The sequence below is a fragment of the Pongo pygmaeus genome, chromosome 16 (assembly GCF_028885625.2).
Source record: "Pongo pygmaeus isolate AG05252 chromosome 16, NHGRI_mPonPyg2-v2.0_pri, whole genome shotgun sequence".
In the NCBI taxonomy this organism is placed as follows: Eukaryota; Metazoa; Chordata; class Mammalia; order Primates; family Hominidae; genus Pongo; species Pongo pygmaeus.
Window position 1 is genome coordinate 86,541,021 of NC_072389.2, and position 20,296 is coordinate 86,561,316.

Sequence of the window (20,296 nt, forward strand, 5' to 3'; positions counted from 1 at the left end):
ATGTACAGTACCAGCATGGAGCCCACGTCAGAGCAGGAGCTCAGGAAATATTTGCCAAGTGAATAAATGAATGAGTCAGTTGATGAGATTAGGAGAGGTTATTTCCTTCTTGTTTGTTGATGAGAGACGAGGCCTGACTCAGACCCCTGCTTTCAACATATGTTAAGAGACAAGGTCACTTACAGTAAGGACCAGGAGGCACGTGAGAAAGAGTAGTGTAAGAAGTAGCAGAACCAAAATCAAGTTAGTCCTAAAAGTCAACAAGATAGTTTCAAGCAGAATGATCAAAAGTGTTGGATACTCAAGAGAGATTGAGAAGAATGGACACTCTTCAAATGCCTGTTGGATGGTGCCTGGCAGTAGAGTAATTGCACAGGGTTGAGAAGGGAGGGAAAAGAGAAGATGCTGTGTGTGTGGGTGGCTGTAAATGTTGATGGCAAAGGGAAGTGGAGGTAGGTATGTGCCTTAAGGAGGAAGGGCTGAGGGCATTGATTTGTGATGGGCAAGCCCCAAGGAAGCCATCATTGCAGCAGCATCCTGGGTGACCCTGTGTGGCAGTCATCTCCCTGAATGTGTAAGGACACTCCCCCAGTATACCATGCCCTTCGTTCAGCACAGGTGGCTATGTCCCTCCACCCTCCTGCCAAGCAGCATGGACCCACTGAAGGCCCCATCTTGTGCTCAGCCTCTGCAGGCTTCCAGAATGGGCAGGTGCCTGTCAGGTGGGAATTTCCTCATGGCTCCAGCTGGCGATGCTGCTGTTTTAACTTTGCCACAGTTGTGGACCCAGCCTTACCTCTGCTGAGCCAATTAATGAGGCCAGTGGACACAATTCAATGAAAGAGTTCCTCCTGGCCCTTGGGATCTTGTGTGGGATTATTAGGAAAAGACATTTCACATAGGCAGATGAATTTTTTATAGCAGAATCCTATGTGCACAGTAGATTTAAATCTCTCTTATGCTAAGGAGGGGAATTGTACCCTGCCTCAATTTTATAGAATTCTTTACCAACTATTGTCATCATGTAGAGTTTGAAAAGCACCAATGGTAAGGCATTAAAGGGACCTTATGTGTTTTATTAAAGCCCTTTATGTCTCAGGCATTATATATGGGTGGATGGGTGAGAGAGAGAGAGGGAGAGAGAGAGATTCTTCTCCGTGAACGCTTTCTAACCTGGCCTCACATTAATGCAGTGCCCAGGTTGGGGGTTGGGTGGGGCCTGAGGCTTGCCTGTGGCCAGCATGACCATTGGAAACAGTAGTATGGGACAAGATGGGGCTTGTCTTGCCACCCAGAGCTTGACAGAGAGCCCATTATCTCCAAAATGGTACTGAATGATTTGAAACAAGAAAAAAAGTTTCTAAAATTTTTGATATTCCTTAAAGGTATCCTCTTTGAAGGTATTTTTTTAAGCCTCCTCTTTGGTTGAATCTCGAAAATGTTTTTAGACAAAATTCCACTTATTGGATAGGCACAGTGGCTCACTCATCCCAGCACTTTGAGAGGCCAGAGCCGGGGGACTGCATGAGGCCAGGAGTTTGAGACCAACCTGGGCAACATAGCCAGACCCCGTCTCTACAAAAAAAATATATATATATATGTTTTTTAATTAGTCAGGCATTGTGGCATGAACCTGTAGTCCCAGCTACACAGGAGGCTGAGGCTATAGGATTGGTTGAGCCCAGGATTCCAAAGCTGAAGTGAGTTATGATTGCACCACTGCACTCCAGCCAGGGCAGTGGAGTAAGACTCTTTCTCATATGTAAAAAACCAATTCCACTATGTTTCCTATTTTTCGTTTCTTCCATTGCCTGTTTTTTTATATAAACTGTAAGACAGAAGCAAAGTGGCTCTCATTTATAAATGAATTTGCTGATTCCCACAGAGGAACCTTGTCTTGTCTGACCAGTGCCCCAATTTCTTCCCCCCAAACAAACTGATGCAAAGAAAACACTCTGCCAAAGAGCCAGGCAGGAAAAGACTGTGGCGCTTGGCCCTGCAGGGGGACCTTGTATAATGCGTATGTGGCTTCCGAGGAGTTGCTCGGGGGCAGAGGCTGAGGTTGGCAGTTCTCAGGGGAATGCCAAGATGAGGCTTTTCCTCTAGCGGGGCCAGATGCCTTTCAAGAGCATTTGGTGGACCGAGAGGGAGTCAGGAGCAGGGGCAGGTGTGTCTTCCTCCTCATGCCAACACCGTACTGCCGAGGACAGACCCTCTCTCAGCCCACACTCTGCATGCAACAGACATGCCCTTTGCCCCCAGATGCCCGCAGGAGGCCTTTGTGCACAGTCACCAAGTGCAAGGAGCACTCCAAGGATTAAAGCATCTAGTCACCTGGCAGGTGACCTCAGGAAGAGCTACCCTCTCTGGCCAAGTACCTGCACCACTGGGCAAAGGGCTCTTGTGTCTCTTATCTGCTCCATTTATGATCTGTCAGCCAGTGAGAAAGACGAGGATAGCAAACACATTCCGCCAGCTCTGGATGGAACATGCCTTTCAGAAGCGGGAGGCCCTCCAGCCGCAGTGGTTCTTAGGTCTCACAGAACCACGGGATGGCTTTTAAAGGAAGTGTCCTGTATGTCGGATCTTTCAGCTGAAAGTGGACAAAGTAGCGGGCAGTTCCAAGGGCGGCCTTCGGAAGTCTGGTCGCAGTGGCAAAGCCAGCACCACGGCCAGCAGAGCGGTGAGCAGCACTCCCACCAGCAGCCCGGTCAGACTGAAGTGTTCCAGGTAAATCGAGCGAGCACCGCCTTCTCGTAGGTACCGGCGCCTTCTCTCTGCTTCCTTTCCCCCTCGGTCTCTGCCGCACCACCGCCTGCCCGATAGCCATCGTGAGTTCTGGCCCAGCCTGGGCTAGAGGGAGTCCAGGAGTAGAAAGCCCCATCCTACCCAGCCAGAAACATCAGGTGCATGCGGGAAGGAGAAGGGGCTGATGTAGCCTTTGAGCTAAGCCACACAATAGGGGAGGCTGCAGTTGGAGATGCTTCCCAGACTCCAGAGCTATCCAGGGGAGAGGCACAAAACCAAGGCCAAAGGGGGTCTCTCCTAAGAGCTGCAGGCGCCCCCAGGCTTGGCTGTCTGTCACTGGCTGACCCTCTTTCTCCCCACCGTAGCCCCCAGGATGTGGAGGACATCCCCACCCAGGCCCTTGCTCAGTGCCATCCTTGCCCTGGCTCTGCTCTCCTCTGTGGTTAAGCTCAGGGAGAGTCCCCGGTTGAGGATACCTGGGCACCTTGAAACTCTCCATTATTTGAGACATTTCTAGACCATCCCTCGTGTCTAAGGCAGACTGTGTGGCTGGGGATGGCACCGCTGCAGCCCCACAGAGCAGGGCCCTGCCCCTTGTTGGCTTCCTTGGCTCAACTTTCAGCCAGAAACATTCCTACTGGAAGGCTTCAAATGGAGGTACGAGCCCATTAACTCCCCTTCAGCCGTCCCTCCAGGTCCTTGTAACAGGAGCCCAGGCATGTCCTGCATGCCCCAGGCCTGCCCTGCAAAGCAATGATAGGGGCAGGAACCACGTCATGGGAGGGTTCTGAGACTCCCAGGATCGCAACCCCTCCTTCTCAAGAATCAGTGCTCCATTTACCCCATCCTCATCCCAAGCCCCTCTCCTGCCGGGGTCAGCTATGTCTTCACAGACAAAGGCCTGGGACTCAGATGTCACTCAGGGCAGCATTCTGTGAATGTGCAGGGGAACGGCTCACCCAGGCCTTCGCCTGCCTCCCCTGACTGCAGCCATCTCCTCCTTCCTCCTTCTGTAAGGCCTTGTTCCTTGCCCATTCTGAGGCCCCACAGCAACCCCGTAAGGCAGAATTTCCCAACATAGATCTTCATGGTCACGATGCTAAAAAGAATTCTTGGCCAAATAAGCTTACGAAAAACTGGTTAAACAAAGTTATTAAGTTTCTTTATTGCAGGACGTATCAGAGCTTTTATTACACCAATAAGGACTGGATTTCTAGGAGGTAGGCAAAGTGTGTCTTGTTTCCCAAACTTATTTGTCCACAGAATTCTTTTCTCACAGAGTATCACAGGGGCTGAGAATTCAACAGAACACATGTTGGGGAATTGGCTGTAAGGAATTGAAATAGTGCTATTCCCATTTTCTGGATGGGTCATCTGAGGCCCAGAGAACTGGAAAGACATGTTGAAACTGAAATCTAACCATTCAGGGATTTGTCCCTGCGCTAAGATAAACATGGAAGACAGGCCATCCAGGTCTCCACACACATCTTCCTTCCACTCCACTCTGCGTTGCATTTCTCTTATATTTTGGCCATCTGCTACCTGTTAGGTGCACCTTGCTTGGGGCCAGCCTGGGCTCTCCCTGCCAATGGGGCTCTCGTCTACCCTGGGTCCCTGACTCAACCTTAGATAGACAAAAGGTGTGTCCTAATGCCGTTTACCTGCTGTCACAACAGTTCCCTGGGGAGAACAGTTTCCCAGGGTCTCAGACATTTGAGGACCCTTGCAGAGCATCCCGCAGAAGGCTGGGGAGGACCTCTGGGCTGCCCCTTTAGGGATGGCCATGAGGGTGAGTGCAGGCTGGGCTCCTGGGACATGCCCAGTGCACGGACAGAGGAGCTGACTCCCCTGTGGCTCTCTTTTCCTCTCCTCTGCAGGACATGCTGCCCATGCCGGGAGATCCAACCCAGGGGACTGGCAACTATAACATCGAAGACTTTGCTGACCTGGGCATGTTTCCGCCGTTTTCTGAGTAGCTGCGGGCAGAGTGAGGCTCCTGCTGTACAGTGCCACCCATACTGTGATGTCGACGCCCGTGTGAACGAGGCCCACCCTCGCCCTGCTTGCCCTGCCGCAGGTCCCCCCACCAGAAGCCATCTCCCCTGCTGTGTGTCCCCAGGCGCGTCATCGCTCCACTCTCCCCTGCAGCCGCGGCTGCTGGGCCACTGACCGGGGGCCCTGGCAGACATTAGGGGATCAGTTGTATTTATTGTATTTTATCTGTGTGTGCTCAGGAGGTGAGCCTAGTGGGTCCTTAAGTTTGGTTGTGAATAATCTCTTAATAGACAATTTACACCCATGAAAGTTCAGCCAATGCCCAGAGCGACCAAGCAGCACCAGCAGGCCTGCCCAGGATGCTGAAAGCAGATTTCTTCTTGCTTTTCACTTCTGATGGATGCGTGGGGCTCTGGGGGAATGCTGGAAAAATGGGCAAGCAGATTGCACAGCCCTTGTTCTGCCAGCTGGAGCCAAGAAGCACAGAGACACAGAGGCGCCTGCCCCTCAGCTCCGCTGGTCTGTCTGTGCATCCATTGTGCTGTGGGACATATGTAATTTGTGCAGAGTGACATGGACTTGCTGTCCTGATGGATGTGTTGTGCCTTGTGTCTGTCATGTGTGGCCAGCGTGAGTGTATAGAATCCAGAGTATGTAGAGAGCCAAAATGTGTGGCCCTGTCCCCAAGCTCAGCAGCACCGGCCATGACCAGAGGATGCTCGGCCCAGGGTCTGGGAGCTGGGCTAACAGGCTGACACTTCAGCAGGGTCACCAGGAAGCACAGCTAGGGGCATGCTCACATGGATAGGTCAGTTCTTTGGTCCAAGCCTCTGGTGCAGATTCAAGCTCCTCCTCTTAGAGGAAGAAGCCCCTTCCTCCCACAGGAGCCCCACGGGAGCACTCACCCTCCTCCCAATTGGATCTGAATAGCTGTGTTCCTGATCCCACATAAGCATGTCTCATCCTTGCCCCACTGGTGAGAGGAGGACCTTGTGCCTGCCCAGAGCCTGCAGGACAGCACACCTTGAGGTCAGAGGCCTGGCCCTTCTTTACAGATGTAGACAGCAGGGTAGGACGCCCAGGCCTCCTCACACGGGCACCGTGAAACATTTTCTTCCAGGCCACCTGAGCCTTCGTTCTTCAGCCCGACTGAAGGAACAGCAGCTCTGGGAGGCACAGAGTGCAGGTCTCAGGGGCAGAAGACTTGGGTTCCAGTTCTGGTTCTGCCACACACCCACTGGCCTTGAATTTCTCTGGTGGTCTCAAGACAAGAACAAGAGCTGACTCTAGAATCTTCTGCCTGGCTGACCTCTGAGCCCATGATCCCTGGCTTGCTGTGCTTCTCTTGGATTTGAGGAGAGTTTAAGAATCCATCCCCCTGTTTTCAGGGACCTCTGTCTTCTCCCACACCCCTTGCACTAGTGAGGACTCCTTCGGCCTCTTGTGTTTCCTTCCTTTTGTGACCATTACGCTCCCTCTCCCTGTTTCTTATCACCAACCCATCAGCCCACTGACTCCCATATGGTAGAAAATGTACCGTGGCTGCCGCAGGGCACGTGGAGGGACCCACCCTCTGGGAAAGCACTTGTGTCCCTCCCAGAGTCCTTCAGGTAGGCCCTCGTAGACACTGCTTGGTAGTGCAAATGCTCAGAAACAACCTGTGCATCCCTGCCCATGGATTCTGCAGGACCCAGAAGAGTGGCATTGGTTCTAGGAACCTGAGAGTGGAGTGAGGCCAGCATGCAGGAAGGAGTTTGGAGAAAGTGTTTGCTGTGATCCATTGAAAACTCCACGTTAAACCCCAGCCCTGTCTGGCCAGGGAGATCCATGTGCTCAATGTTGCTGGGGGACCTACAAAAGTCAAACATTGCTCAGTAAAATGCCTTTGGCTGGTCGCCAGCTGTGCATGACTGCAGTTCCTAGACTCTAACTTAACCCCAGCTTTGCAGTTTCTAGAGCTTTTTGTCTATAATGGTGATTGGGTGTCCATTGTAGATGCATGCAATGTTAACTCCAACCTCAGAGGCTTTCTTGCTTCTGGGGAAATGGCAGGTGGTTGAAACCCTGCACATCCTCCCAGGGCCAGCCCCAGAATGGGCCTTTCTCTGCCTGCCCTGCCCTTGGGGCCACCTCTGCCTCCAGCAGCCTTGAGCTTGCCCCAGGCCTTGGGCATAATTATTTTCCCCCAAAAAAGGCAGAAAAATAGGTTTTGGATCAAAGAAGTGTTTCTCAGTGAAATGAAAACAGACTTTTTATAGCCTTTAGCTTGTGAGTTTGGAAGTCTAGGGGGTCTTATGTTTGTTTTGCCTCTTCTGTTTCTTGGAGGAGAGTTGAGGCTTTTCTTAGGTGCATACACAGGCCCAGGTGAACACGCTGACTGTGAACCTGCCCCGTATCCGGAGCCGTGCTGGGCACTGAGGGAATGCAACAAAATTAGGAGAGGATCCTTGCTCCCAACATCTACTTCTCCTACCTCAACAGGGGTTCAGGGTGCAGTGAACTCAGTTCTTGGCCCTTGGGTGAGGATTCATGGATGAATGAAAGCTAGACCTGATGGGGAGGCATTATGACTAAATAGGCCCAGCCTCCTTCCCTTCCAGCTCTGTCCTAGGAGCACAGGTGGGAAATCTGAGTAGAGTCTGACCCCACTTTTTGCTTATGATTTGTGAAAGCTGTCATGGGGCCAATAAGAAAATAGGGGTGATAGAGGGGGAGAAGCCCAGGACTGTGAGAATCGCACGCACCCCAGGGTTTTTCACCAAGGATTTTCAAGACAAACTGGAGTAAGAATTAAAGGCCCAGAGGATTTAATTATCCTGGTTTGCAAAAGAGCCTCCCATGCCAGTCCCACCCAGCCTTGGAGGCCAGAATGCTCATGGTCCCTGTGGTCTGCTTGTCCTTCAGCCTATGCCCAGCAGATAACTCTCTGACTGGAGACGGGCTCGAAGCTGGATTAGGAAGGGGAGAGGCACTTGTGACTTTGTTTGACTCTGTGACTCACTTCCTCGCTCACACCTTGTTTGAACTACTAGACTTTCAACTGGCTTTCCTTAGGCCAGGCAAGCAGACAGCTTCCCACAGAAGAGGTCTGTACAGTGACAACCCGGGCCAGCAGCAAGGACACAGATGCAGCCACAGTAAGGCTCCATCAGGACTGGGTCAGTGATGGCAACAGGATGGCCAAGGATGGCTCTAGAACACTCTGTCCATGTGTCACTCCTCCCAGTTTTATTTTTAGCTTTGGCTTCAGGGAGTGACAGCCATCACAAATAGCCACATTCTGCTCTACTCTCCAACATACCAAATTCTACACTGTTGTTATTTCATGAGACGTGAATATTGCAGAGAGTGGGGGGATTCTGGTTGTTAAGGAACTTACACTGGGGAGCTTCATTCTTCCGTGTCAATAACGTGACTACATGTTCTCCAGATTAGCCACACGTGCAAACATCAGTGTCCTTCTAGCTTTAGCCGAGAGAGAAACTAGTCCCAGGGAATGAACGGTGGTCTCCCCACTCCCAGCAGCACTTTGGGCAGCCCATAAACTATGCGAGAATGTGAACACTCACCTCTCTGGGCTAACCTTGCTCCATCACGGTTCTGACCTGCCACATAAACAGGAAGAAGCCAGTGACCGGAACAGCTCTAGGAATAACAAGTCAGAATAGAAATGTCCTTTATATTACCAGAAAATATGGGCTTGGCCTAAGTTGCTGTCTCCTAACCTGCCAGGAGTCATTCCCCACCAAACCCCCCGTACTAAGGATCCATGAGCCACTTGGACATTCACCTTTTCTTTGACCATCTGGAGTCTGGGGCAATTTAAGGAGGCACCACACAGTGGTGCAGGCACATTTCCAAACGTAGGTGTCCATGGCTTTTGTGGCCAAAGCTGGTGTTATGGTCAACAACGGGCCAGGGCCTGCGGGGCACTGACCTTGAAAGTGGCAAAATGGAGGTTTCACAGGCTGTGCGGGAACAGGATGGCTCGCTTCATCTAACAATCTCAGTTTCCTTTAAAAAAAAAAGGAAGAAAGAAAAAGATTTCATAAGCAGGTGTCAGTGGACAGTTTAAGCACTTAACCATTTCTCTTTCTTCTTATGGATGTGAACTGTGCTGTGGATAAATCATTTGTATTTCTTGAATGTTCTCTATGACTAACGGTTATTAAGTCGGTTGTGTACATGTGTAACTAATGTAACTCCCTTTTAAAATTTCATTACAATAAAAATGACTTTGCTCTGAACGACGAATGGCCCAGGCCAAGTTTGTAATTGAACCATCCTTGGAACCTGCCCTTTGCATTACACTCCCTCCTACGGGCTGTATTGTGTCATAATCTGTAAAGGATGAGGCATACATTATAATAAAGAGTGACCCTTTTGGAGGTTTAGCTTCTTAGGATAGTAAAGGAAACTAGGGCTGGGCACAGTGGCTCAGGCCTGTAATCCCAGCACTTTGGGAGGCTGAGGTGGGAAGATCACTGCCCAGGGGTTTGAGAACAGCTTGAGCAACAAAGCAAAACCCTGTCTCAAAACAAAACAAACAAAGGAAACTAGCGTATCAATCATATTACATTAGAACCAACAGAAAATAAATAAACAAATAATAAAAGGAAACTCACAATTCTTGACCGTCTGTGTTAGGCAAGGCTCTCTAGAAGCTTCCTTACAAATGCTATTTTTGTTAATACAAATCTGATATGTGGTTACTCTCCCTGGTTTACAGATGGAGAAGCTGGAACTCAGAGAAGTTAAGAAAATACAGGAAGGAAATGGCAGAACCAGGATATTGAACTCAGGTCTCAGTCCAAAACCCTGTATATATTGTCCTATTCAAACATTCTTCTTATTATTTTTTAATCCTTACAAAATTGTTAGTGTTTTAATATGCTGATGCCTCTAGTAAATACAATTGACTCTTGAACAACATGGGTTTGAACTGTGTGGGTCCACTTACACGTGGATTTTCTTCCATCCACCTCCGCCAGCCCTGAGACAGGAAGACCTCCTCTTCCTCCTCCTCCTCAGCCTACTCAACGTGAAGATGACAAGGATGGAGACCTTTGTGAAGAGCCACTTCCACTTAATGAATAGTAAATATATTGTCTCTTCCTTATGATTTTCTTAATATTTTCTTTTCTCTAGCTTACTTAATTGTAAGAATACAGTATATAACACATATAACATAAAATATGTGTTAATTAACTGTTTATGTTATCTATATTCTGGTCAATGGTAGATTATTAGTTGTTAAGTTTTAGGGGAGTCAAAAGTTATACATGGACTTTCAACTGCGTGAAGAGTAGGCGTCCCTAACCCCCATGATGTTCAAGGGTCAACTGTACTTACAAATTCTATTTTTTCTCTGCCAAAAGAGAATGTTTTGGATTCCAGCAAAATGGCAGACTAAAATCGTTTTAAAACTCTTCCATCAAACACCTAGCATTGCTAGTTTTTATGGCTTTATTGATCTATTATTGACATAAAGTAGACTGCATGTATTTAAAGTATACATAAAATTCTGTGACCCTGAGTTAAACATAGACTTCTTAGATACTACATCAAAAGCATGATCCATCAAAGAATAAATTGACAAATTAGACTACATAAATATTAAAGGCATTTGCTTTTCAAAAGACACTGCTAAGAGCATGAAAAGATAAGCCACTGATGGGAGAAAACATTCACAAGTCATGTATCTGACAAAGGACTAGTACCTAGAATATATAAAGAACTCTTACAATGGAACAAGACAAATGACTCAGTACAAAACTGGCGAAAAATCTGAACAGGCACGTCCCCACAGAAAATATACAGATGGCAAATAAGCATGTGGAAAAAACTGATTACCATCATTAGTCATCAAGGAAACAGAAATTAAAATAAACAGTGACTCTAATATTTGGCTAAAATGTAAAAAGACTGATGATAACAGGTTTTGCCCAGGATGTGGAGCAACTAGAACCCTCATAAAGGCAAAATGGTACAGGCACTTTGAGTAACAGTTTCTTAGGAAGTTAATCATCCACTCATCTTATGACCTAGCTTTTTCATACCTAGCTATTTGCCCAGGAGAAATAAAAACAGATTTCCAAACAAAGACTTGAATAGGAATATTCATTGCAGTTTCATATGTAATAGCCATGAGGGAAAAACAACCTAAATGTCCATCAACAGGTGAGTAGATAAACAAATTGTGGTACCACCACACAGTGGAATACTACCCAGCAATAAAAAGGAACAAAGCACAGACACAAGCAACAGCATAAACAGAGCTCGAAAACAGTATGCAGAGCAAAAAATGCCAGGCACAAACATACACAATGATTGCACTTATATGAAACTCTAGATAAGACTTATCCAATCAGAAGGCAGATCGTTGGTTGCTGGCCGGAGGAGTAAGTGGGAGGAGGCACAAGGGAAGTTTGTGAGATGATGAAACGGTTCTATATCTTTCTTGTGTGATGGTCACAAAGGTGTATACAAATCACAAAACTCATCAAACCCTTCATTTAAGATGGGTACATTAAATTCTGTTGTGCATAGGTTGTCTCTAAATAAAGTTGATGTAAAAATAATCACAGCAGTTTCTTGTGGAATGTATCAAGTTGATTTCAAATTTCCTATGGAAGAAAAAATGATAGGCAGTAAATTTTGTTGAATAAGATCTAAAAAAGAAGAGAAAGAGGAAGAAAAGGAGAAAAAAGAGCCAGCCTTTATCCTACCAGACAGTGGGAAGCTTTATCATTAGAAGTGTGGGGTTGGGCCGGGCATGGTGGCTCACACCTCTAATCCCAGCACTTTGGAAAGCTGAGAGGTAAGGATCCCTCGAGCCCAGGAGTTCAAAACCAACATCATAGTGAGGCCCCATCCCTACAAAAAAGAGATGGATGGCTTGAGCCCAGGAGTTCGAGGCTACAGTGAGCTATGATCACACCACTGCACTCCTGCCTGACTGACAGAGTGAGACCCCCTTTCTCTAAAAAAAAAAAAAGTGTAAGGTTAGCATGGAGATGGAAAAGTAGATCATAGAACACAACAAAGAACCTAGAAATCCACAGACATTCAGAAAGAAGATTGGAAGAGTCAGCATTACAAATCACAGGGACCAGCTAGACTTCCAGTAGATGGTGCTCGAGGGAAGAATGTAGGAAAAGAAATCTTCATACTCTCATCTCACACCCTATAGAAAAAATAAACTCTACACAGATGAAAACATCGCAATGCTAAAGGCAATATATGTAAAACATTTAGAAAAAAACTAGGAGAATATATTTTAAAAATCAAGTCTTGGAAAGATTTCTTAAACCTGGCACAAAGACAACAAACCATGAAGTAAAATATTGATAAAGTTTAACTCAATTTAAAAAATCAGCCTCAAAAAATGTAACAGTCCATTAACTGGTAGAAAATATTTGCAATTTGTATACCCAACAATGTAGTATTCAGAATAGATGAAAGATTCCTAAAAGTCAATTTAAAAAAATAGAACTCAATAGAAAAATGGTCAAAGAGTTTGAGTTGTGAGTTCATAGAAAATCAGATGGCATTAAATCTATTAGAAGAGGCCGAACTTCGTTGTAATTAAGGGAAAGACAAAATTAAAACAAAATAAATGCTTATGTCACTCAGATTTACTATGTCTGATAACATGATTGTTACTGAGGATATGGGGACACAGGAATTCTATTTCCTAGCTAGTGGAAAATAGCATACTTGCTCTGAAAAAGATGCCATTTATCAGTGCCATTTTTCCAACAGCATATTGGAATGTCAAAGATGTACAAACCCATGACAGTGATTCTAATTCCAACTGTCTATTCTACAAAACGTCTCACATATACACAAGAAGACAGATAAAAAGATATTTATTGCTGTGTGTAAGAGTGAAAAAGTGGAAGAAAATAATCTATCCTTTAATAGAGAAATGAATAAATTGTGATTTAGGTACACAAAGGAATATATTGCAGCACTTAAATATCTTGTTGCAGATGCAAAAAATCTAAAAATATAACATTGAATTTAACTACTGTGCATATTTTTATAACTCAACACATTAATATGTTTTGTGAATAAATAATTAGTCAAAGAAAGAAAAGAAAAATAACCTCATTGATGCTAAAAACAATTCTGGATAGTGTTTATCCTTAGAAGAAAGACATAGAATGACTTGTGTGATTGAATTCCTTAAAACAGATTAAGAGAAAAAGAAAGCGGTATTGACTAAAAAGGAACAGAAAAGTAGCTGAGGCAATTACGGCAAAATGTTAAACAGCTGTTTCATTTAGGTAATGAGCATGTAAAATTCTATAATACTTTTCTCAAAATGATGTATAATGGAAATATTTAATAATTAAACAGAACTCAGAAAGCAGATACTTAAATCTCACAAGTAGTCAGAGAAATGCAAATTAAAGTAACAATGGCATGATGTTTTTCACCCCAATGGACTGGCAAAAGTGGGAATGAATGTGAAAGGATTGTCTTAGTTATTTTTGGTAGAAATAGATTTTTTTTATAGAGTAATATTTAATATAGAATATTTTGAAATATACAATACGATCTTTTTAAAATTAATTAATTAATTTATTATTATTATACTTTGGGTTTTAGGGTACATGTGCGCAATGTGCAGGTTAGTTACATATGTATATATGTGCCATGCTGGTGCGCTGCACCCACTAACTCGTCATCTAGCATTAGGTATATCTCCCAATGCTATCCCTCTTCCCTCCCCCCACCCCACAACAGTCCCCAGAGTGTGATGTTCCCCTTCCTGTGTCCATGTGTTCTCATTGTTCAATTCCCACCTATGAGTGAGAATATGCGGTTTTTGGTTTTTTGTTCTTGTGATAGTTTACTGAGAATGATGATTTCCAATTTCATCCATGTCCCTACAAAGGACATGAACTTATCATTTTTTATGGCTGCACAGTATTCCATGGTGTATATGTGCCACATTTTCTTAATCCAGTCTATCATTGTTGGACATTTGGGTTGGTTCCAAGTCTTTGCTATTGTGAATAATGCTGCAATAAACATACGTGTGCATGTGTCTTTATAGCAGCATGATTTATAGTGCTTTGGGTATATACCCAGTGATGGGATGGCTGGGTCAAATGGAATTTCTAGTTCTAGATCCCTAAGGAATCGCCACACTGACTTCCACAAGGGTTGAACTAGTTTACAGTCCCACAAACAGTGTAAAAGTGTTCCTATTTCTCCACATCCTCTCCAGCACCTGTTGTTTCCTGACTTTTTAATGATTGCCATTCTAACTGGTGTGAGATGGTATCTCATTGTGGTTTTGATTTGCATTTCTCTGATGGCCAGTGATGGTGCATTCTTATACACCAACAACAGACAGAGAGCCAAATCATGAGTAAACTCCCATTCACAATTGCTTCAAAGAGAATAAAATACCTAGGAATCCAACTTACAAGGGACGTGAAGGACCTCTTCAAGGAGAACTACAAACCACTGCTCAAGGAAATAAAAGAGGATACAAACAAATGGAAGAACATTCCATGCTCATGGGTAGGAAGAATCAATATCGTGAAAATGGCCATACTGCCCAAGGTAATTTACAGATTCAATGCCATCCCCATCAAGCTACCAATGACTTTCTTCACAGAATTGGAAAAAACTACTTTAAAGTTCATATGGAACCAGAAAAGAGCCCTCATCACCAAGTCAACCCTAAGCCAAAAGAACAAAGCTGGAGGCATCACACTACCTGACTTCAAACTATACTACAAGGCTACAGTAACCAAAATAGCATGGTAATGGTACCAAAACAGAGATATAGATCAATGGAACAGAACAGAGCCCTCAGAAATAACACCGCATATCTACAACTATCTGATCTTTGACAAACCTGAGAAAAACAACCAATGGGGAAAGGATTCCCTATTTAATAAATGGTGCTGGGAAAACTGGCTAGCCATATGGAGAAAGCTGAAACTGGATCCTTTCCTTACACCTTATACAAAAATCAATTCAAGATGGATTAAAGACTTAAACGTTAGACCTAAAACCATAAAAACCTTAGAAGAAAACCTAGGCATTACTATTCAGGACACAGGCATGGGCAAGGACTTCATGTCTAAAACACCAAAAGCAATGGCAACAAATGCCAAAATTGACAAATGGGATCTAATTCAACTAAAGAGCTTCTGCACAGCAAAAGAAACTACCATCAGAGTGAACAGGCAACCTACAAAATGGGAGAAAATTTTTGCAACCTACTCATCTGACAAAGGGCTAATATCCAGAATCTACAATGAACTCAAACAAATTTACAAGAAAAAAACAACCCCATCAAAAAGTGGGCAAAGGACGTGAACAGACACTTCTCAAAAGAAGACATTTATGCAGCCAAAAAACACATGAAAAAATGCTCACCAGAAATAGATATTTTTGCAATTTATTTTGAGAGTGATGTGACAATATCTATTAAATAAAACTATATCTTTGACTCAACTATCCTGTTTCTAATAATCCATCTTAGCAAAATAAGAGTGTTGAATACAGATATATTTATAGAAATGTTTATTGCCACCATATTTTGTAGTGGTGGAAAACTGTAAATTAAGGCAAAGCTCACTGATAGAAGAATGGATGAATACATTGGAGAATACCTATCTCATAACTATCAGATAGCATTATTTCAATATATTAATAAGTAAAAGAAATAATCAGAAAATTATGAAAGAAATTAATCTGTATTGATAAAACAGACATGACCAAAAGCACATTAGTTAGGTTCATGTGTGAGTACATGGTTGTATATATACATACATACGTACATGTAGAAAATGTATAAAGTATTCAGCCTGGGCAACATTGCAAGACCCTGTCTCTACAAAAACAAAAAAATTAATTAGCCAGGTGTGGTGGCACATAGCTAGTAATCTTAGCTACTCAGGAGGCTGAGATAGGAGGATCACTTGAGTCCTGGAGTTTGAGGCTGCAATAAGCCATAATCATGCCACAGCACTCTACAGTCTAGGTGACAGAGTGACACCTTGTCTCAGAAAAAACAGAATGTATAAAATACCATATTCACATTAATAAGCTGTATTTAGAGGGATTGTGGAAGCAGAGAAAGTAAGCAAAACTTAAAATAAATGTGTTAAGTGTAATTACATTGCATTTACGTGAAAATATTTACATATGCATTTATTCGTTTATCTTGTGTATTTCTCCAAGAAAAAAAGGCATGTGCCTTTATAGGTATAACAGATGGATGAGAATCCCTTCATGACAGTCTCAACCTAATGGGATCTGAGGTGAATTTCCCTTTCATCCTTGTAACTTTTAATATGACTTGTTCTACAAAGAATATATATTACTTATAAAATCATTAAAAGTAATCTAAAGCAAATTGCCTGCCAGAATAAGAAGAGAATAAATGATCACCCACAGTAACTTGAAATCTTGAACCGCTACGGAATTTTGATGCCAAGGAGTGGGAAAGAGAAGGACACCTGTGTGCGATGGTAGAATGCACTCTAGCTGGACACACCTGTGGCAGATGGGAAGCTGAGTGGACTGCAGGGCACGATGAGGAGAAGAAGTACTGAATGAAGGCCAAAGGACCAGCCATGACCTAGGCTGGTGCTTTACCTGTAGTCCCTCTTTCAATCCTCAAAATAAACAGCTAACAAAAATATACCCTTTACATAGATGGAACAATATAATTATTTTTCTGATGATATACATTCATTGTTTTTAAAGTGAAGAGTATAGAAAAGTATGAAGAACAATAATATTGTATTCCAATTTGTTCAGTAGAGATGTGGTTTCATCATGGTGGCCAGGCTGGTCTTGAACTCCTGACCTTAGGAGATCCACCTGCCTCAGCCTCCCAAAGTGCTGGGATTACAGGCATGAGCCACTGTGCCTGGCCTCTTTTTTGTTTTGGAGACATGGTCTCCCTCTGTTGCCCAGGCTAGATTGCAGTAGCACAATCACAGCTCACCGCACCCTCGACCTCCTGGGCTCAGGTGATCCTCCTGCCTTGGCCTCCGAAAGTACTGTGATTATAGGTATGAGCCACCACACTTGGCCCCAATTCACTCTTATTGATGATTGGGACAAGTGAGTAAGGAGAGGTGAGAGGGGTCAAGAGCAGAGGTGAGGGAAGCACCGTGTCTGCTCACAATTCAGGGAGTGGGACAAAGCCGCTGGAAGAACCAGCACTCATTCTCATGATGCCACCTAGACTTTACTCCCCTCTCAGCCTCCACTCCCGGAGAGAACTTATTTTTCCACTGAGAAAAATAAGCTTATCCCCCCGTTACCATGTTGAAGCCTGACAATCATGAGCTCCTTTCTCCTGTAAATCCTCTAAGCATGTTCTCTCAGTAAGCATTTGTGTGGCCCCCACCACCTGCTCCATGAACAGTGCTGGGGTTGAGGCTACACAGGGAAGACCCAGGTCCCACTCATGAGGACTGCCTCATCCTGAGGGGAGAGGCAAGTAATATGATGTTCTGGAATGTACTAAGGATTTTGGTAGAGGTCACCTATTCTGCACCAACACAAAAGAGGGAAGGGGGAGTCCAGGAAGGGCTGAGTATCTCATGTGTTTGTGATTAGCATGACTTAAGCAAGAGGTCCCAGTTGGGGCCCATCAAAGATGGAATCTACCTACTGGGTGCACAGCTTGCTGGCTCAGCTTTTGCAGAAATCACTTAACAGACCCCCAAATCCAAGCCCGAGACCCCTATAAGTCGTGAAATAGCTATAGCCTCTCAGCAGGACACCAGATTAAAATGCCTGGAATGTAGCTTGCCTCTAGTTCTACAGCCACAATCTCCAAATTACTAATTCTTTCCACACATTTTACCCAGAGTCAAACATATATGCCAAGAATAAAGAAATGTGGCCTGGGGCTGATGAGGCCAGAAAACATTTCATCACAGTGATTTATCAGAGTGTGGGCATTTCTCATTCACAAGGCTCGTTGAGTGCAGAAGATGTGCCTACTCATTTTTTTTCACAGAATTTCCACGCCTTTAACTGGCAGCCATGTTTTCATTGCAGCCACATTGAGTTTAAGTTGGGCCCATGGAATAGAGCCATGTCAGGGATGATGTTACATGGGGTTCCTGGAAACCCTCGTGATCCCTCATACCCCACCTACTCCTAGGAAAGGCATGGTTTTGAGAGCTCCCTGTGGAAGAGCACACAGAGCCAACTAGTTACCAATTCCGTGAGGAACCAGGACCCCAGATGTTAAGAAGATGCTGGGGAGCTTGGAGTCATCCTAGGCTCACTATCAACAGGCAGAATGAAGTGTTAATTCAAGAACAGCAGGCTCTCTTCCTAGTCATCAGGTTGGGGTGGGAAAGAGTTTTGTCCAAGCCCGCGTGCTAACACAGAGATGGGCTGGCTCCCCTGGAGATAGGACAGAAGAAGAGAGAAATGATTTAGGGTGTGATGCTGAGGAAGTGTTCAGTGAAGGCTACTTCAGGTTTTTCGTTCATCGGTTTATGCCCTGTACAGTGCATGACACTCAATTAATGTTCAATAAATTCCAAAGAATTCATCTTACTCTGGGTCACACCATCATTCCTCAATTGTCTTTATCTATAATGAATTCACAATTACTGGTTGCAGCTTTAGAAAAGTTTTCAGATAGGTCTCAGAACCCCCACTCTGTGCTGGCTATGAGCATGCAAACTTGTATTTTTGTTCCTGGTTTGTTTCAACTGTATGGTAAGGAAGCAGAGAGCTGGGATGGAGACACAGTTGGCATCTCATTGTGACAAAAATTGGCAGGCTTCAAGGGGACAGGCTGGCAGGAGTAGTCAGAGAGAGGTGGCATCTCATCTATCCTGAATCCTCGGGTTCTAAAAGGATTCCTAATGAATGACAGATGGGAAGAATTGAAAAGCAATGAGTAAAGTACTGATTCCTGTCACCCGAGTGGACCCTGCATGATGCCTGGGGTCATCTGATGGGAACATGGCATGTCTCAGGCAGATGGCCTATAGATAAAGAAAAAATGGAAGAGAGGCAGGTGATCGGGCTTCGTGGCCGGGGCCAAGATGGAAATGCAGGTTCTCACTGCGTCTTGCATCCAAGGATTCTGTAGATGCCACAGATCCAGGATCCAAGGGACCTGGGCCTCCTTGGACGTTAATGAGGAGGTTAGGGACACAGAGAAGGTTGAGAGAGCATAGCCTTGCTGCGCAGGCCACAGAGGTCCCCGGGACTCTGCTCTTCTGCTGGAGAGACATATGGTGCTGCCAGCAGGCCATGGGACCCTCTGCCTGTTTTCATCCACACCTGCTCTCTGCTTTCATGCTCAGGCACAAGGATCCATATCCCTTTTTTGAAAGACTGTCCTCAAGCTATTGGATCCTACTTTGCCAAAGCATGCAGAGCCAGGGGTGCCTAGGATTTTACATCCCACAAAGAATAGCTTATTACCAATGACTCCTGGGTGCAGGGGCATCAATACGCCAGCTTCCTTGCTCCTAGATGGGGGCATCTCTAAGTTGTAACATATTTTCTCCACAGCATCCCAGTGGGATTGAGATACATTTACCCTCTGCAGAAACTTTATTTGCCTTGCTTAGTCTTCTTTCTTTTCAATCTCAATTCCTGGAGTGAGATGTCTCCCTGAGCCTTCCGGGGGTTTGGGGACAGCTGAGCCTCCTTGTGTATTGCATGTTCTGTGCAATTGTGGGATGGAAGTGGTGGCAGATGGAATTTCCACATCCCTCCCAGTTTTTCCTGGGAATTCCTTAAATAAATCACTTTTACCCAATTTTTCTCAGATTCCACCTCGGAAGAACTCAGCCTCAGGCAGGACTATTGTAATAATCACTAAATTGCAGCTGCGTAGATAGTAAGAACTTGTAAATACTGCTATGTAAATTACTCTCTCACAAAAAAAAAAACAAAAAACATATGTGCTTTTAAAAGCTATAGATAGAGGCTGGGTGCGGTGGCTCATGCCTGTAATCCCAGCACTGTGGGAGGCCGAGGCGGGCAGATCACCTGAGGTCGGGCACTCCAGACAATCCTGGCCAACACAGCAAAACCCCTCCTTTACTAGAAATACAAAAATTAGTGGGATGTGGTGGCACACGCCTGTAATCCCAGCTACTCAGGAGCCTGAGGCAGGAGAATCACTTGAACCCGGGAGGTGGATGTTGCAGTGAGCTGAGATCATGCCACTGCACTCCAGCCTGGGCGACAGAGCAAGACTCCTTCTCAAACAAACAAACAAAACAAAAGCAAAACAAAAAACAATGTTATAGATACAAAGAAATTAAGTTTCACTTTTCAATCAAAATAATACTTTAGTAATGTTTCATACTATAGATGTGAACAGGACTTTGTCCTCAAAGATCAATTTTTTCAAGGACTAGAAAGAGCAACCCATCCCTATTTATTAATACTTAGACTTTCCCAGTCTTAGCAGTGAATGTAGCACATTCCAGGAAATGCTTCAATCCCAGGAAAACTAGGACATTTGGTGACCCTACCAAGGATGCCAATATTTGTTACCTGGGAAGGCACAGTCCTGGAG

General features: G+C 44.8%; 1 protein-coding gene across 5 annotated transcripts in view; it reads left to right on the forward strand.

The window, feature by feature from the left end:
• Positions 1-8,990, forward strand: part of ARNT2 (aryl hydrocarbon receptor nuclear translocator 2) — a 203,047-nt gene extending 194,057 nt beyond the window's left edge. For 4 of the 5 annotated variants that reach the window (XM_054450819.2, XM_054450822.2, XM_054450820.2 and 1 more), the window contains exons 18-19: positions 2,594-2,730; positions 4,626-8,990. In XM_054450819.2, the coding sequence (XP_054306794.1) occupies positions 2,594-2,730; positions 4,626-4,724 (236 nt within the window). In that variant the 3' untranslated portion in view covers positions 4,725-8,990. Of the gene's footprint in view, positions 1-2,593; positions 2,761-4,625 lie in introns of all 5 variants that reach the window. The other variant, XM_054450823.2, reaches the window with a different exon arrangement.
• The last annotated feature ends 11,306 nt before the right edge of the window (positions 8,991-20,296 follow it).